The sequence below is a fragment of the Lepus europaeus genome, chromosome 17, assembly GCF_033115175.1.
Source record: "Lepus europaeus isolate LE1 chromosome 17, mLepTim1.pri, whole genome shotgun sequence".
NCBI classification, from domain to species: Eukaryota; Metazoa; Chordata; class Mammalia; order Lagomorpha; family Leporidae; genus Lepus; species Lepus europaeus.
In genome coordinates this window covers 64122695-64140650 of record NC_084843.1, presented here as the reverse complement: position 1 = coordinate 64140650, position 17956 = coordinate 64122695, and the positions used below count along the sequence as shown (strand labels likewise).

The 17956-nt window shown below is 39.0% G+C and overlaps 1 protein-coding gene across 6 annotated transcripts in view; it reads right to left on the bottom strand.

Moving 5' to 3' along the window:
* Positions 1 to 17956, bottom strand: part of KAT6B (lysine acetyltransferase 6B) — a 208708-nt gene that overhangs the window by 37689 nt on the left and 153063 nt on the right. For all 6 annotated transcript variants that reach the window (XM_062215047.1, XM_062215046.1, XM_062215045.1 and 3 more), the window contains 3 exons: positions 14831 to 14972; positions 11323 to 11484; positions 7597 to 7690 (listed from right to left, as the gene is read on the bottom strand). In XM_062215047.1, coding sequence (XP_062071031.1) covers positions 7597 to 7690; positions 11323 to 11484; positions 14831 to 14972 — 398 coding nt within the window. The remainder of the gene's footprint in view (positions 1 to 7596; positions 7691 to 11322; positions 11485 to 14830; positions 14973 to 17956) is intronic.

Below are 17956 nucleotides of genomic sequence, written 5' to 3'. Positions count from 1 at the left end.
ACTGTGAGAGATTACATTTTACTAGTTTATCTTTGCACCTCCAACTTTCTACTAAGAGTTTACATTGTTATAACCAGGGGAGGAACACAAAGAAGGAAACCCATTATTTAAAAAATAATATTGTGAAAAAAGTTTCTATATTAAGAATGAAATTAACACAAGACAGACAATTGAACTGTTGGTATCATCAGAATAAATTTCTTTTAAAAATAACTGGTAAGACATTTTTGATACATACCACCAAAGTTCTAGAAAATGTTAAACAATATTCACTTGTTCCAGTGTAAATATAGCAGTGCCCTTTGTGCCAGCTTTTAGATGTGGGTACATTTTAAAGTTTTTACTGTTTGATAAGCAACAAAGTATGGTTTTGGTTATTTAAATTTGTATTTGTAAAGTACTAGCACTTTTATTCAATCGAGTTAGTCATCTGAGCTTGGGTTCAAACTGCAGCCGAGAGTTCCTCTGTGTGGCTGTGCCTCGGTTGCATCACCCAGGGATGGGTTAGCACACACCTCGTCTGTGATTGTGAGGAGTCAGTGAAGCAACCTTGCAGGGCTCTTGGCAAAGTGGCAGCACTGGTCACTCGGGCAGTGCCGGCAACACTGTTGCCACCAGTGATTTTCCTCTTCCGTCCATCATGTGCTCAGAGCCTCTGTCCATTGTTCTATTAAGAGTTTGTTTCAATGCAGTCAAATCTTTCTTTTATATTTGCTCATAGCAATATTAGACAGATCTCAAACCTCTGCCTGGCATATCTGGTGTTGTACTTCCCACTAAAACCAGCTTTACATTTTAGGTAGCCAATCCACCTGCGTGTTCTTTCATTGTTTCTGCTATTACTTGATGCCTAGGATGTCCTTGACTATCCAACGATCAGACAGAGAATTACAACTTATTAGTGCCTTTGTGTGATTTCTGTTTTAAGATTTATTTTATTTGAAAGGCAGAGTTACAAAGAAGCAGAGGAAGAGGGAGAGAGGGAGGTCTTCCATCCAATGGTTCACTCACCAAATGGCTACAATGGGAGAAGCTGGGCTGGTCCAAAGCCAGGAGCCAGGAGCTTCTTCCAGGTCTCCCATATGGGTGCAGGGGCCCCAGTCCTTGGGGCATCTTCTACTGCTTTCCCAGGCCATAGTAGAGAGCTGGATCAGAAGTGAAACTGCCAGGACTCGAAGGGATGCCCATATGGGATGCCAACACTGCAGGCAATGGCTTTACCTGCACAGTGCCAGCCCTTTGTGTTTGTTTTTTAATCATCTAAGTCTTTAAGCTGCCTACAGTTTCTTGTCTAGTTATCCAAATGCCTACCATGGTTCTTCATGCAGTTATGCTTTGGAGTATACCAGTTCCCTCAGCCTGGAATGCTTTAATTAACTTCTTGTGAGCTTTTAATGCATACCGTGCAAACAGTCTATCCAACAGTTGTTGACTTTCCAGTAATTCCGACTACCCAGCAATAGCTGTCTGTCTTCTTCACTGTCATCAGTGAAGTCTAGTACAGTTTACACTGGGTACCACGATTCACCAAGGTTGAATTAAAGTGACTTCCTTCAAAAATGAAGGAAGTGATTCTTGTCATTCTCCCATTTGTATGTATGCATTTACGTATGAGTGATGATGCCAACCTCACTCACCACCACCTGCCACACTGTTCTCCTGGCTACTGTTCCACCAACTGGTTTTCCCTGGGCTTCTCCTGGGTCAGAACTGAGGATAGGTTTTGCACGCTACTTACCAAGCAGGGTTCTGGCTCGGCAGGCCTGAGTAAAAGATAGCTCATTTCCTGCTCACTCATCACCCAGCCAAGCAAAGTCCTAAACAGTTGAAATTATGTAAAGCATACTATAATTGCTATATAAGTATAGTGTATCAGCCAAAATATGCCCAATATTACTTACTTCAGCACTTTTAAAATTACAAAATATTTCAAATAACCTACATGCCCATACAAAGGAAAGCATGTGAATAAACTATGGACATCCACATATTGAAGAGAAAGGCAGCTGCAAAGGAGAGTAAGAAATCTCTGTGGAGTGATTTCTAAGATATACGGTTAAATGGGGGAACAATAAGAACAAAATATTACCTAAGGCATGCTACTTTTTGTGTAAGCAAGGAAGAAAAACTAGAAAAATACATCTACTTGCTCATTTGTGCAAAAATGAGTACAGGAAGAACAAATAGAAATCGTGAGATCAGCCAGCGACCTGCAGGAAGGGTCAAGGAATGGGAATGAACGGAGGGGAGCATCCATGCTTTGGTGTAGCTGAAACACTGACAGCAGATAATGCTTCTCTGCGAATAGCCTTTGATATAGTTCCCCCTTAAAACTCATATTAATGTTTCACATTCTAATTTGGAAAAGATAAAAAATCAAAACGGAAAACAAACAAGCCTAACTGTATTTCAATGACTAATACAACTACACTGAAGAGAAAAACTACAAAGAACTAAGTCAAGTGACATGTAAACACAGTACTCTGACTATACGCGGTGCAGCAAAACAACTGTTCAAAAAGATTGACCTCTGGTTAACGAGGTTAGTTCTTCTCAGTGGTTTGAGTTAGCAATTCTGAAATCACTTAAAGTGTAGTCTGGGGCAGAGCACATACATAAATATAATGTGGAAAATGGAAGCCAGGGTTCCACTTTCAGAAAGGGGAGCTATACAGGCATATAGAAATCTTCATTCTTTCTTAGATCTGTCCTCAGAGAGGGCCCTGACGCAATGACACCCTGGTAATAATCAGCACACCAAGTGCCCAGACTTTAGTTTCCAACCATTGTTCTGCAGTTTAAGGAACGAAGGCTCTAGGGGAAATGGAGGTAGAAAAAAATAAGATGAACCTAGAACACCACGTACTAGAAAGTAAGGGATTGCTCAGTGGGTGGGAACACGTCAAGAGGGTACAAGTACCAGCTTGAAGAAGCTCCCATCACATAAATATGAATCCAATTATGTCTAGGGGACCAGCGATAGTAGCAACAAGTTATAATCCACAGAATAAAATTAAAATCTGAGAGTCCATAATTATAAAATAAAAATAAATAATTAAATGTAGGTGGACGAGATGGCTTCCTTTAACAAATGCCAATTATTAAGACAAACAGTGGAATTAAAATGACCATTTGGTAACTACTATATTAATAATTACTTTCGACAAGAATCATAAATAAATGCTAAAAACTAGTAAGTAAAATCTGTATGAGAAACAGGACATTTATATAATCCCAAGTATCTTCTCACCAAAATTTTGCAGGTAACAAAGGGAAAAATGGTAATTTCATAGTGAAGAAACCTGGCAAGTACTACTTTAATCCAGTAATATAAATATATTATTGTGCAAACCTCCTAAGATGCACTCAGGAGGACACAACATCACTCCTGTGATATTGGCCATCTGGGCAGTGAACCAGTAGATGGAAGACCTCTATCTCTCTGCCTCTGTCTCTCTGTAACTCTGCCTTTCAAGTAAATAAATAAATGTTTAAAAAAGGTATCATCCAAGTACAATCATGAGCAAACATCAGATAAGCCTAAACTGAGGTACACTATACAAAATAAGTGGACTATACGCTTAAAGAATGTTTAAGTAATGAAAACCAAAACAAAGCAAGACTACACATTATTTCAGATAAAAGGAGATACAATAACCAAGTATGACAAGCAATCCTGAACTGGATTCTGAACTTCACCCCCTAGAAAGGACATTAGTGAAAAATGCAAAATCTGGAATTTGAGTGAGGTGTAGAGGCTAGATTACAGTGCTAAATCATTATTAATATCTTGATTTTTATAATCTCTAATGTAGTTATATATCAGAGCATCTTTGCTCATAGGAAACATACTATTAATATTTAGGGATAAAGATACAGGGGCTAGCACTGTGGCATAGCAGGTAAAGCCACTGCCTGCAGTGCCGACATCCTATATGGGTGCCAGTTAGAGTCCCAGCTGCTCTATTCTGATCAGGCTCTCTTCTGTGGCCTGGGAAGGCAGTAAAAGATGGCCCAAGTCTTTGGGCCCTTGCACCCGCATGGGAGACCTGGAAGAAGCTCCTGGCTCTTGGCTTCAGACTGGCGTAGCTCTAGCCATTGTGGCCATTTGGGGAGTGAATCACTAGATGGAAGACCTCTCTCTCTTTCTCTCTGCCTGTCTATAACTCTTGCTTTCAAATAAATAAATAAATAAATCCAAAAAAAAAAAAAAAAGGTACACACATTGGCCACTTAGTCTCAAATGACTGAGAAAAACATGATGAATGAATAAAGCAGAAAGCGTATCATATGCAATAACATATTAACTTGTGGATAGTCTGCGTAAAGAACTTGTGGGAATTCTTGGCATTATTTTTTGAAGCTTTTCTCTAAGACTGAAATTATTTTGAAATTAATGAAAAAATAGTGAGATGGATAAAGCACTGCTGGGTAGCTTTGGCAACAGGAGCAGGTTGGGGCTTGGGAGGGGAACACTCTGGCATACAGTGCAGTCCCCTGGCAACTTGTCAGTGCCCTGGGAGGAAGAACAGTGAACAGCCTTGCCTGAGGGAGTTGCTGAAGCAGGAATTGCAAAAGTTTTGTGGGAAGGTGCCTTCTTTGAGGTTTTTCAGATGTCTGCTGGGGACAGAGAGTAGGATGAGTAGAATGTGTGTGAGTGTACAAAGGTGGGAGGATTTCAACATTTTCTGATAAAGACAAGGAGTCTGGGAATCCAGGAAAGAGGAATGTGCTGTCAACTTTGGCTCATGACAGTCACTGCCTCCCCCACCTACTTGTTTGGTGCAGCGTCACAAAACCCAAGAAGTGGTTTAACAGCAAGCCAGGTGTTGATGCTCGTTAGTCATTCTGGCCAAGTTCTGCAAATGACTTCCTGAACAAACTGTCCCAGGAAGCCAGAGACAAACACCCTGTGGATGATCCCTAGTGAACAATGTTCAAACTGCTGCAAAGTACTGCCACACAGCTTACAGTGTTCCACCATGACAGTGCTCCCTGCTGCTGTCTCGTTATTATCATTGACAGAAACCAAGATTTTCTTGATTTACAAGTTTGACTAACTGAAAATTAACACGCCGACCGAATGACCCCAGGTTCAGGCACAAATAGAAATAAAATAAATCCAATTATTAAAAGATCCCTTAAAATATCAGAGCAGCTTTTGGAAACCCTACAACCCTAGTTGTGTTTCTTGCTCCGAGCTCTGAATTATGAGGCCAAACATGTTTATGAGAGATTTTGGAATTCACCCCTCCCCTCAGCAAAACGCTAGATCTAAATGGTTCTGGAAAGATATTTACCCACTGTTATTTTAAGTAACTCCTAAGAGGGAGATGCCATTAATTTTTTTTTAAGCCATCTATCCTACTTTAAAAATCCTCTTTTGACTTTACTCAAATCTTTCAGCACAGTCCTTTAGCCACTTCAGTGTGGTCAATGCCAAGAGTATAGGAAAGGAAATCCTACACCACATCCTCAGCGCCACGCTGCCTCATTCTGTCCTGAAGGGTGGCCTTCATCCTGTCGGCCCAAACCCATTCAGAAAAGAGTCTACTGTGTTTAAAGTTCATGTTTAAAAATACATGGTAGACAGTTTTCACTAAAATAGTTAAAGTATGGATACAGCATTTACAGAGAACGTCTTTGTTACCTGGATTTTCTCTTATTTGGAAGCCCCTAGTGCAGGATCATGCTGTACCGATATGTGACTATTCACAGCCCGAATTGTACTGGTAATTACCAGTCTCTTTTTAATTTTAGTTAGAAAATTATCATGGGCAGCAATCACATCACTTTGGAGATTCAATTCATATTAAAAAACACATCTAATGCAGATTTCTGGGAGAACTGTCACACTGGGAACAAGGAAGAAGGTATACAAGTTTATGGTAGGTTGGAGTATGACACTTAACTGATAATGACTACAAAAGGATAGAGTCTAAGTGTGATACCAGAGATTAGGGAGCCCAGAAGGGGATGAGATAAAATTTCAGGATTCAGGATCACAAACAAGAGGTTCTTGACCAGGCTGCTAACAACGACTAGGATTTTGAACAGAGAGGCAGGCAAAGGAAGGAGAGGTCATTTCAAGGAAGGGAATGCATTATCAAAGAATGAAGGTCAAGTAGCATATTTAGAATACAAGAGGAAAAGAAGATTAGTAGATGAGGAAGCCTGAAAGGTTGGAACTAGGATTAGAAGATCTGGACTACTTAGTCAAGAAGTGAGCCTATTCCATAGGCATACAGATAGAATCACAACTTCAAAGTGAAAATAACAGTTACGCATACCACAAATTATCTTATTTATGAACAACTTAATGAATGGTGGCCACAAAAAACACCAGCCTAAGACAACTAGTTTTGCCCTCAGAGTTGATTACAGCTAGGACTTTCTAAATAAAAATGATAAACTCCTGGTAAGGTAGCCCTCCTTGGAATATCTAAGTCAGGAAAGAATAAGTAAGACTAGTATAATGATTTATTAACAACTGGAAATGTTACCTAAAAATAATTTTAAGAACTTTAAAAAGAATCATAACTTTCAATGCAAACAAATTACACGAATAACTACTATATTAGTTGTTTTATAGTCAGATGTAAATATTTTAATATATACTAATAAAATTACATGAATAACTACATTAGTTATTTTATATTCAGATGTAAATATTTTAATATATACTAATAAAGATTTATATTCAACATATTTTGTCACCGTTTTCTGTGAGCAAAGTTTCTGCATTTGATGTACCTTTTGAATAATTAGACAAGCTACAGTCTGGTAATCAAAAAGCATGGTGTTTCTTGTGACAAATTTTTACATGAACAGACATGATTATTATTATGAGAAATCTGGCCTTCATGTTAACAGTCTTCTAAATCATTTCTTAAAATACAGTGCTAAAACTCCATGTACATATCCAGTATAATATTATTGAGGAGAAAAAAATACCACCTTTAAAATAGATTATCCTATACACACTGTTACATATTATCCCAGTTTTAATTGAGGAGGCTCAGAATACAAGTGTATGTAAAACAAGTGTTTCTTGGAAAACCTCTAGATACAAACACTAATAATTTCCATACCAGGTAAGAGAATTTAACAAAACAAGATAAGACTTATTTCTACTAGTGAGGCACAGGAAAGGCTCAGGGTAAGAATTGTTTTTGAAATGGATATAGCCCTTTCCTGTTCCATACTGTACAAGATAATAGGTAAAATTTTAGAAAGCTGAAAATCCTTTTAAATAACACTTCCTTTAGCTTTAATCGCGAATAATTGCCTCTTTTTGTGCTAATGAGCATGAGCAACAGAGAATGGAATGTAATTCTGCCAGTTCATTCAGGGTAATGGCTTTGCGAGCTACTGAGACTGCTCAGTACCCAGTCTCAATTTCCTAGAGTACAATAACTGAGCAGCAGTAAATTTTTCACTTGAGGAAGATTTTGTAATCTACGTAAATATAAATAGAAAACCCATTATCTATTGATAAAACAACAAAGTAGGTTAAATAAAGTTTTATGTGTTACTGCTTCCTGTAACAGCCATCGGCTCCCTGGATCATGAAAGTAAATAAAGCGCTTCACTTACTGAAATCAATGAGAAACCGTCCAAATCCTTGCCTTTGGTGCTGGGGCATGATCATTATGCAGGAGACATTATACTTCTGCTGGCAAAGCTTTTCCTGAGGGAAGGAGAAACAGATCAAGTATGTCAGAGCTCTGCTGAAGTGGGCAATTCCCTGCACCTGCCACTGTCCTTGTAACGAAACAGTCCACTGAGGTGAGCCAATGGGTTAGGTTAGGATCAAGCAAAATATTCCTACTGTGTTAACCAAACTAGCGACTAACAACAAACCATCCATTTCAGAAATGCCTCTCAATTATGTCTTTATTCCTAAGTCAGTACTGTAAAATATGAAGAACCCAATGAAACACAAACAAAAGGGAAGAAAATAAAGGCAGTGAGAAAGAAATGCTTTCCTTGTTCAAACAATGTGGGAGATTGAGAAAATAACATCCAGAGAGTTACCCAGTGTTGTAAGTAAGGGTTTATCGGACTTTACTTTTGCTAAACAATAATTTACAACTCTGCAACAGCCATCTGGATTCTGCCTTTGAGCCAATGCCCCAGTGAAACTAAAATAGTGCACACATGGGTATATGTGCACAAATAGGGTACTGCTGCAGTGAAAAGGTAGAGAAATAACCTGCATTTCAAACTAGGAAAACAAAACAAACAAAAAATTTGACAACAAGAAGAAATCTCAAAGCCTCCAAACAAAAGTGAGACCTAAATATTATCAACAGTCTGAAACCAAGAGGAAGACAGGGTAAAGTACACTATGCAACAGTTCTGATAGTTAAAGAAGAATTCACAGTTTTCACGGGATATGGCATCAGAGCAGCAATATTTTATTCAGAGTACAAAGAAGCTGCCAAAACCTACACAAAAAGATCTGGAAAAGGCTTTTGAGGTTGTGAAGACTCTAGCCAAATATAAACCACAAATGAGATTGACCACAAATGGTACCAACCACATCAAAGAATTACTTTAGAACACCCAGATCTTTAATGAACCTATTTGAAAGATCACAGGAAATGGTTGTGGAAAAAACCCTACAGGGCAGAATTAAAGATTTCTTTGTGAAAAAGAGGAGTTCTTAACTTTTGCACATTTGTAGTTGTCTGTGAAGCCTCTACAAAATGAGGAAGAAGCAATAATGGGTGTGAGCTTTCCTAAGATGGTGTTGTCCATCACCAGTTATACAAGTGGCAAAGGTTCAAAATGGTCTACTTTGCAAAATTAGACAAATGAATCACTCCATCTAAAATGAGATGTACTCTGGGTTAAACGGATTTATCCTAGATGCCATTCCTTTCTTTGTCAAGAACTATTCCCACCTTAGGGAGTTTTTCTGAGACCCAAAACTGCTATCTCCCCACCACCCCGCTTAACACATGTTACTGTGGCTAAATTCTAAACTATGGTTGAAGTAAGTGCTTCTTCTATCCTTCCTGTTTAGAAAGTCACATGCATGTAACGATCTGCATGAAGCCCTCCAAGAGCATCCTGGCCATCCTCTGGCTACTCTTGAATGACCTTTCTAATCACTCCCAGGATTTGGTTTAATATAACCCCAAAGGACCAAAGATGTCTACATTCATTTAAAACATCAGAATAGGGCTTAATTTGCATTTGGTCTTTTAAAATGGCTAATTTTTTTGTTTTGCTACATTGCCAAAGAAAATAAGTGTTGCAGAACAGTAAGAAATGACAGTAGGTGCTGGCATATTGCAGAAGAAACTCTGACGAAAAGAGAAAAGCTGAATTGTTTTCAGTAAAATGTTGGCAACCTGGGAGGAAGAGATGCAGAGCTTCAAACTTCAGAAGTCACCATCAACTGTACATATATATGGCTACTTCTCAAAAGGCCAAAGATGCAGGAATAGGACAGTACAACACAAGGCAGGCAGGCACCATTAAGCCCTACATTTAAACTCACGTATATGGGCCGGCGCTGTGGCTTAACAGGCTAATCCTCTGCCTTGCGGCGCCGGCACACCGGGTTCTAGTCCCGGTTGGGGCGCCGGATTCTATCCCGGTTGCCCCTCTTCCAGGCCAGCTCTCTGCTATGGCCTGGGAAGGCAGTGGAGGATGGCCCAAGTCCTTGTGCCCTGCACCCACATGGGAGACCAGGAGAAGCACCTGGCTCCTGGCTTCGGATCAGCACGATGCGCCGGCCGCAGCGGCCATTGGAGGGTGAACCAACAGCAAAAAGGAAGACCTTTCTCTCTGTCTCTCTCACTATCCACTCTGCCTGTCAAAAAAAAAAAAAAAAACTCATGTATATGTAAAAGAAACACCATTTTTTAACAGAAAAGGCAGTTATGCCCACTAACTTTTAAATCTATATATATAAATTAACTTACGTCATTTTCACTGTAAAGTTTTATTAAATAAGTGGAAGAAAACATTGAGGCATTTTTCCATGACTGGTGTTATTTATTTTTGCTTCAGGTCTCTGGGATGATTCTTAAATTTAACAACACTTTGCAAAATACCTTTATAGTAATTCAGCTGTCTTGCAATCCTCAATGAAAATGGTACTTCTATAAAGCATTCCGTTCACAATAAATGACAATAGTTGAATTAAAATTCATTGATCACCTCACATGAAACAATATACCATCAAATACAGGGTTTGGGTTAATTTACCTTCTGCTGTCAAGTCTTATAATTACTGTCACTGTTTATTATCATCTATAAATCTAACTATTTCCTTAGGTACCTAAGAAAAAGTAAGGTCATTACCTGGTAAATATTTTCAAACAAGGTTTTCCTTTATTGCAAATGAGTATTTTTTTTCTTCCCAGCAACCTTTGAGCAGAAGAATGTGACAGAACTGCTATGAACCAGTGAAAAAGACAAACTATATCATCTTATCGTGTCAGGATTTTCCCTACGCTAACAACTGCAGAGGTGCATGGGCTTCTAAAGGTAAGGTTGTTTTAGAAGTTAAAACAGCACAGAGCTGTCGCCGTGGCTTACTTGGCTAATCCTTCGCCTGCAGTGCCCGCACCCCAGGTTCTAGTCCCGGTTGCTCCTCTTCCAGTCCAGCTCTCTGCTGTGGCCCGGCAGGGCAGCAGAGGGGCGGCCCAAGTGCTAGGGTCCCTGCACCCGCAAGGGAGACTGGGAGGAAGCATCTGGCTCCTGGCTTCGAATCGGTGCAGCGCCACCCGTAGCGGCCATTAGGGGAGTGAACCAACAGAAGGAAGACCTTCCTCTCTGTCTCTCTCTCACTGTCTAACTCTGCCTGGCAAAAAAACAAAACAGAACAAAAAACCAATAGCACAGAGATTAAGAGATGAAAGGATAACAACAGTCAATATATTAGCTTGACTGTGGAACTGCCAATGTTCTAGCTCACTGAGATATTGCTGATACTGGGAAGACACCAAAGAGAAAGGAGAATTATCTACTAAATCCTACATTACACTGAAACCTTCATGTTGACACCACTTGGGAAGAATAGGGAAATAAGATTAAGAAAAATCAAAGATGCTACATGGTCGCAAGGCAGCAATCATAGTATTTTGGGGATGCTGGCAGTCGAGAGGTGCTTTACACACTTCCTAGGCACCATGTTTCTGTTTCTGTCTTTTTAAATAAGCTCTGAACATGAACATGAGCTTTTCAGAAACACATGCCACTTATTCAAATTATAGTCATAGAAAAAAACACTGTTCAAAAAACTGGGCTCTACCAAAAACATTTTGAAAAAGAAAATGAAGGTCATGCTGGCTCTTGTTTTACCTTAGAGAAGTATCCAACCAGATGACAGCCTTTTTCATCATTTTTTGTAAGGACATAAAAAAGGAATGGCTCGACATCATAATACAACGTTTTGTGGTCCAGGAAGAGCTTGGCTAACAAGCAAAGGTTTTGGCAATAAATTTTGCTCATATTCCCATCAACCTAGCAAAAAGAAGCAGACAACATTATTTAACATAAAAATAGCACTCAATAACATTGTTTCTTCTATACAGCATTTCATAAAGTATTTAATTTTATTTCCAAATCCTAAACTGAGAGATTAAAACACTCCATTAAACAAGTACAGAGTTGACCAAAAAAAGCTGCCACCAGGAAAATCAGAATTCTACTTTTCTCTTAAATCAGAGTGAATGAATGAATTTAAGGTATGCTATATTTCTCTGTAAGCCATGTACAGAAAGAATAATCATTAGCAACAGAATAATTTTTATTTGTAACTTATTACAAGTTAAAAACTAGCTGTCTTAAAATTTCTTAAAGTTCAGCTTTCTGATTGTGTCAAGCTCTTTTGGCAAGCTTGAAGGAAGAGGGTAGTATTGCTGATAATATGTGAATTCTCACTACAGGCTAGGCATGTGGCTTCTCAACCTGGATATTCTTTGCTTTTCAAACTGGGTAATTTATTGTAGGGACTGTGCTGGGCATTATTCCAATAGAGATCATCAGGGATGTCTTCTTTATTGGAATCAAGTATATCTTGGTTAAAGAGTTTTGCCTTTGCAAAGAGATCAAAATACCTCTCCAGAAAGTTAAGCTTTACTTTGTTTTCAAAGAGAATTCAAATAAAAATAAAATAAATGAGCTGCACTATTCTGATTCCCCTGAAGTGTGGATTAGCAAAAGAGACTTCCATTTTGGCTTTACTCAAAGCATTTTAAATATAACTGGAAAAGATGGAATTTCTATGTTGGGAATACGTACAGAGAAAAGTGAGATGAGTTTCAGCCTACAATAAATACCATGATGACAATGTACTGCTCTTCAAAATAAAAGTTTTAAGCTGTGATACTGATGGCTATAGACAAGAGGCTAGGCACAGATGCCAATATATTTTATCAAACATCGTTACTTGTTGAAAACAGAAAGTACAGCAGATTCAAGAGGAATTTCCCTAGTATTTTCCTTAGAGGAAGCAGGTATCTGCTAACCAGAGCTCTTTAACAATGAACTTGACCATTCTCATGTCTCCTGTGGACCATACAGGTTCTCATATTAAAAAATTATTTTTAGACTTTATATAACTATTTCCCTTGGATGAAACCCAGATCCCACACATAGCAACATAATCAAACATGGGTAACAGGAACAGAGGATACAATTCTCTCTTTAATCAAAACAAATTTTTATGTATTGAGAGTATGATCCTTCTGGAAATGGCAGCACATTACAAAAAGAAAATATATATATATATATATATATATATATATACACACACACACACACATACATATTGATATACATATACATATATACCAGAAAAACAGAGATGACAATGTGAATTCTGATCAGCTGTGTAAGGTCTAATGTATGAGGGGTATGAAATGGAACTCTGTAATTATTCTTCATTTTATGAATCCTTTAGTAAACTGCTGAGGAAAGTTTTCTACACACTATACTGTGAAGTACTAACTCACATTCTAGAATAGGGATCTTGGTATTCATCAAATCCAACTCTTTATTTGTATTTGTATGAATAAATTGTAGAAGTGCTTCTGATATTTTCCCTCTCATCTGTGCATGGTCTTGCCCAAGAGCACATGCCCTGGAAGAACAGGTCTCCTGAGCCTAATAAGCCTGAGGATTTTTGCCCAGAAGAGTCTCCTTGGATTGATGAGAGCCTCCACCCGACAGGCTGACTCATGCTGACTTATTTAATAATTACTTAAGGCCAACCATGTGTTTTACCCTTTGGGAAACAATGAAATAGTAATTTCTATTTTATTTTGGTTAGAATAAAGGATCTAAGACATCAAGAAAAGAGCCAATAGGACAGTGAACTTGTGACATTAGTGAAGGCAACTTTGATGTCTCAATTGGTGGGGGCTGGCTGGGTAGCAGCAAATACTAACAACATGAAGGTCAGGCAATGTGTGCTTGACTTTTCTCTAGCCCAGTGGTTCTCACTGGGGGTGATTTTTGTCCCTGGTGGGATATTTGACTATGTATGGAGACACTTTCAGTTGTCAGACCCAGAGAGGATGGCCATGCTACTCGTATCTAGCAGCCAGAGGCCTGGGATGCAACTCAACATCCAACAACACACAGCAGAGTCCTTATAATAAATTACCCAGCTTGAAATGTGAAGGTTGAGAAAGCTACGTGCCTGACCTGTAGTGAGAACTAACATATTATCAACAACACTACTTTCTTCCTTCAAGCTTGCCAAGAGTTTGACACAATCAGAAAGACGAACTTTAGGAAATTTCAAGACAGCTCGATCGGTCCTGGGAGAAACTACTGGGCCCAAACAAGTCTGACAGAAGGAGCCTGGTTCATGTCATTCCCTGCCCTTTGTTAAATACGGCAGTAAGACATGGCAGGACAGGAATAAACAGAAAATTGTGGGCAGAACAATAAATTTGAGCTTGAACAATTAACAAAAAAAGGAATCCCAAAGTGAAACTGAATTTCAGAGGAAGAAGATAGTATGTCTGCTGCACAAAGAAGGCTTATTCTAAGCACCCAGAAATGAAAAACAATGTACCAGGATGGGTAACAGAGAAGAAAACAAAGCTGGGCAGGAGAAGAGTATGAAGAGAATTAAGAAGTTCTGTGAAAGAAAGGTTTGTTCTGAAAGGACAACTAACTCAGCTAAACTGGATCCCTGAAACTGACAAGAGAAACATGATTCAACAATGAAACTTCAGAAAGGCAAAGACCTTCTGCCACTAAATCAACCCTGAAAACTCAAAATGTCTTCAAGAAACTCCCAGTGACAGACAGATGGCCACGGGGGTTCCTGTGAAAACCAGTGTTCTCCAGGGGTGGCAGTCCACCCAAATCGGGGGAGTCTCAACATCTGGTGGAGTCTCACCAGAAGGATTATCCATCCTGCCAAGAAATGGATGGAAACACAGGTGGTTGTGTAGCAAGCAGCTATGTACAGCTGCTCAATTCCCTGGAAGAGTGAGCACCTGCCAGACATTGGCTGGAGCTGCCGAACAAAGCTAATTTCTCCTGCCAAAGAAAGTGGAATTTACAAAGAACTGAGATCATAAATTCACTGGTGAATATATCTGGTGTAGACAGGAATTTGAGGGAAGACAAAAAAGTCCATGTGATGAACCAGGGATTCTTCATCAATCTAAATGGTTGCTTAATATGGTTAGATAAATACCCCCAAACATGGAGATATTTTAAAGGGCAGTCTGAATTTTAGTGCCAAAAATTAAATATACTTTGTACTTTCTAGTCACAAATCAGTACACAGTCAACGACTAGAAGCATGAGGCTTCAAAACTGGAGTTTTTGATTTACACGCTCTTACCTCAAACACTGAAAGGTCTTTCCTTCGGTAAATTTCATTTGCTGGAGGATGAAACCATCCACACTTCTTTGAATGTCTTAGTAAAATATTCTTGCTTTTCATATATTTAAGACAGAATTCACACAGGTAAAGCTTTGGTAATCTGTTAAGGGTTAAAAATCAAGAATCTATGAGATTCATTATACTGTTCCAGGGGAAAATTAAATATTATTCAATTTTCTCTAAGTGAGAAAAAGGCTACCTAACAATATCTGAAACTGTTTCCCATAAATAAGAAAAAGTCAGTAGTAAAGTGAATAAAAACAGCTCTACATTTATTTTTCAACATAATCTATAATACACACTACCTTTACTTTGTGCACAAATCATTTGTTTCCTTAGAAATGTACTGTGAAAACAAAAGATTTTAAGTTTAGAATCACCACCCTAAAATATCAACAGCAAGCTATCTTATTAGATAGCCATGCATATTTTTCAAAATTCAGATTTAATGTGATATTTCCAATAGTATATATGATCACTGGAGTAACTAATAATCTTTTATTTAGAATGAAATGAATTTATTATTACATTTTAATAGTCAGAATACTTTTGAAGCAAAGAAGTCCCAGAAATTAATTGCCTCCATTTCTACTTTTGGATGAGTAACTTTCATTACCATAGGTTTATATATGGTCTAAAGCAGTATATGTAGCATTTAAAGTCAAATGATCTAATTTGTTCTCTATCAATTCCACTGTCTCTTTGAATAACAAACTAAAAGCTTTCTCTGCCCTCCTGACTTGTTCTCCACCTTAAAAACATGAACAGGCACTGGAGTACTCACAAAATAAAGTTTAGAAGCACTAACAAGGTCTTTGGGGGTAGAAGCATGGGAAAAACTGTTTTGGGGAAAGATACAATGACACATACAGTATTTAACTTCAAATCCTGCACTTACGTCTAAACTTCATTTGACGTTCTCAGAGCAAATGACTTAAAATTACCCACAAATCAAAGCTAAATGCATTTCATAAAAATTTATTTATATGAAGGGTAGAGTGACTAAAAGAGAGGGAGAGAGATCTTCTGTCTGCTAGTTCACTCCCCAAATGGCCAATTGCCTGGTCTGGACCAGGTAGAAGCCAGGAGCCAAGAGCTTGGCCCAAATTCCACTGCCTTTCCAGATGCATTATCAGGAAGCCAGATTGGAAGTGGATTGGCAGGGACCTGAACTGGCAGCATGGATACGAGATGCTGATGCTGCAAGCAGAGACAACCTGCTGCAATGCAATGCCAGCGTCTCATAGGCATTTTTGAAAAATGGTTTAAGAACACACAGTCAAGTGGTGTGATCAGCAAAGAGAAAACAAGATCATGGACTCATTTCTGAAACACACTTCCCATTTTCTCAAGTCACATGACTGGTTAATAAGATAATGCCTATCTTTGAAGAAAAGTAAATTCATAATTACCAAAACCCTTGTAGCCTAAAAAATCTGAAGATTCTAATAAAAGGTATAATGATGTACTTAATGGAAGATATCTATCCATAATATATCTGTTTTAGGATATATTAGTTAAAGGCAAGGTCACAGCTAATCTTACTTCAAGACATGAAAATTCCGACACTATTATTTTCTCTTCAATATTTTTTAAAATTTATTTTATTTGAAAGTAAGAGTTACAGAGAGGGAAAGAAAGAGTGATCTTCCAGCTGCTGATTCACTCCCCAGATGGCTGCAATGGCCTAGCAGAAGCCTGGAGCCAGGGACTTCTTCCAGGTCTCCCATGTCAGTAACAGGGGCTTGAGCACTCAGGCCATCTTCCACTGCTTTTCCCAGGCCATTAGCAGGGAGCTAGATGTGGAGTGAAGCAGCTGGGTCTTCAATAGGCTCCCATACAGGATGCCAGCATTTCAAGCACTACACCACAACACCGCCCCCCACCCCTTTAAAAAAATTCATTTTGTTTATATGAAAGGCACAGTTATAGAGAGAGAAAGGGAGGGACCAAGAGCGAGGTCAGTGATTCACTCCCCAAATGGCCACACTGAGTGGGGCTGGGTCAGGCCACAGCCAGGAGCCAGGGGCATCTTCTGGGTCTCCCACATGGGTGCATGGGCCCAAGCACTCAATCATCTTCTGCTGCCTTCCCAGGCACATTAGAGAGAGTTGGATCAAAGTGGAACAGCCAGGACTTGAACCAGTGCCCATATGGGATGCTGGCATTGCAGTCATATCTTCACCTGCTAAGCCACAACACTCGCCTCTTTTATCTTCCATTTTTAACATTGATCACAAATGGCTATAAAAGTAAAGACTTGGGGGCCGGCGATGTGGTGCCGTAGGTTAATCCTCTGCCTGCGCCGCCAGCATCCCATATGGGCACCAGTTCTAGTCCCGGCTGCTCCACTTCCAATCCAGTTCTCTGCTATGGCCTGGGAAGCAGCAGAAGATGGCCCAAGTCCTTGGGCTCCTGCACCTGCATGGGAGACTAGGAAAAAGCACCTGGCATCTGGCTTCAGATCAGGGCAGCTCCAGCTATTGTGGCCATTTGGGGAGTGAAGCAATGGAAGGAAGATCTTTCTCTCTGTCTCTCCCTCTGTCTGTAACTCTACTTCTCTAATAAATAAATAAAAATCTTAAAAAAAAAAAAAAAAAAGGAAAGACTTGAAGAAGAATATCTTAAGACTATCCACCCTCCTAGTTTCTCTAACTTTTCTTCTTTTTCTAAAATTTCTATTAAAAACCTGAAAAATACCAGAATTCAAGAGATAGAATTAACAGGCCTAATTAAGAAAAACAAAACAATGATACCATTTTTCAATGGCTAACTATTTCTTTCCTGATTTGGCTTACTGCAAAACCTACATCCGCCCAACTGCCCAAAAAAAGCAAGCAGGCTTTTTTCAAATTTTTTAGGCTACAAGGGTTTTGGTAACTATGAATTTACTTCTCTTCAAGGATAGGCATTATCTTATTAACCAGTCATGTGACTTGAGAAATCCAGGCTTCTGGCTTTAGCCTGGCCTGGTCCCAGGTACTGGCAGGCATCTGGGGAATGAACTGCAGGATACTACATGTCTGTCTCTGTCTCTTTCTCTGTCCCTTTATCTTCCAAACAAACTAAAAATAATACAAAAAA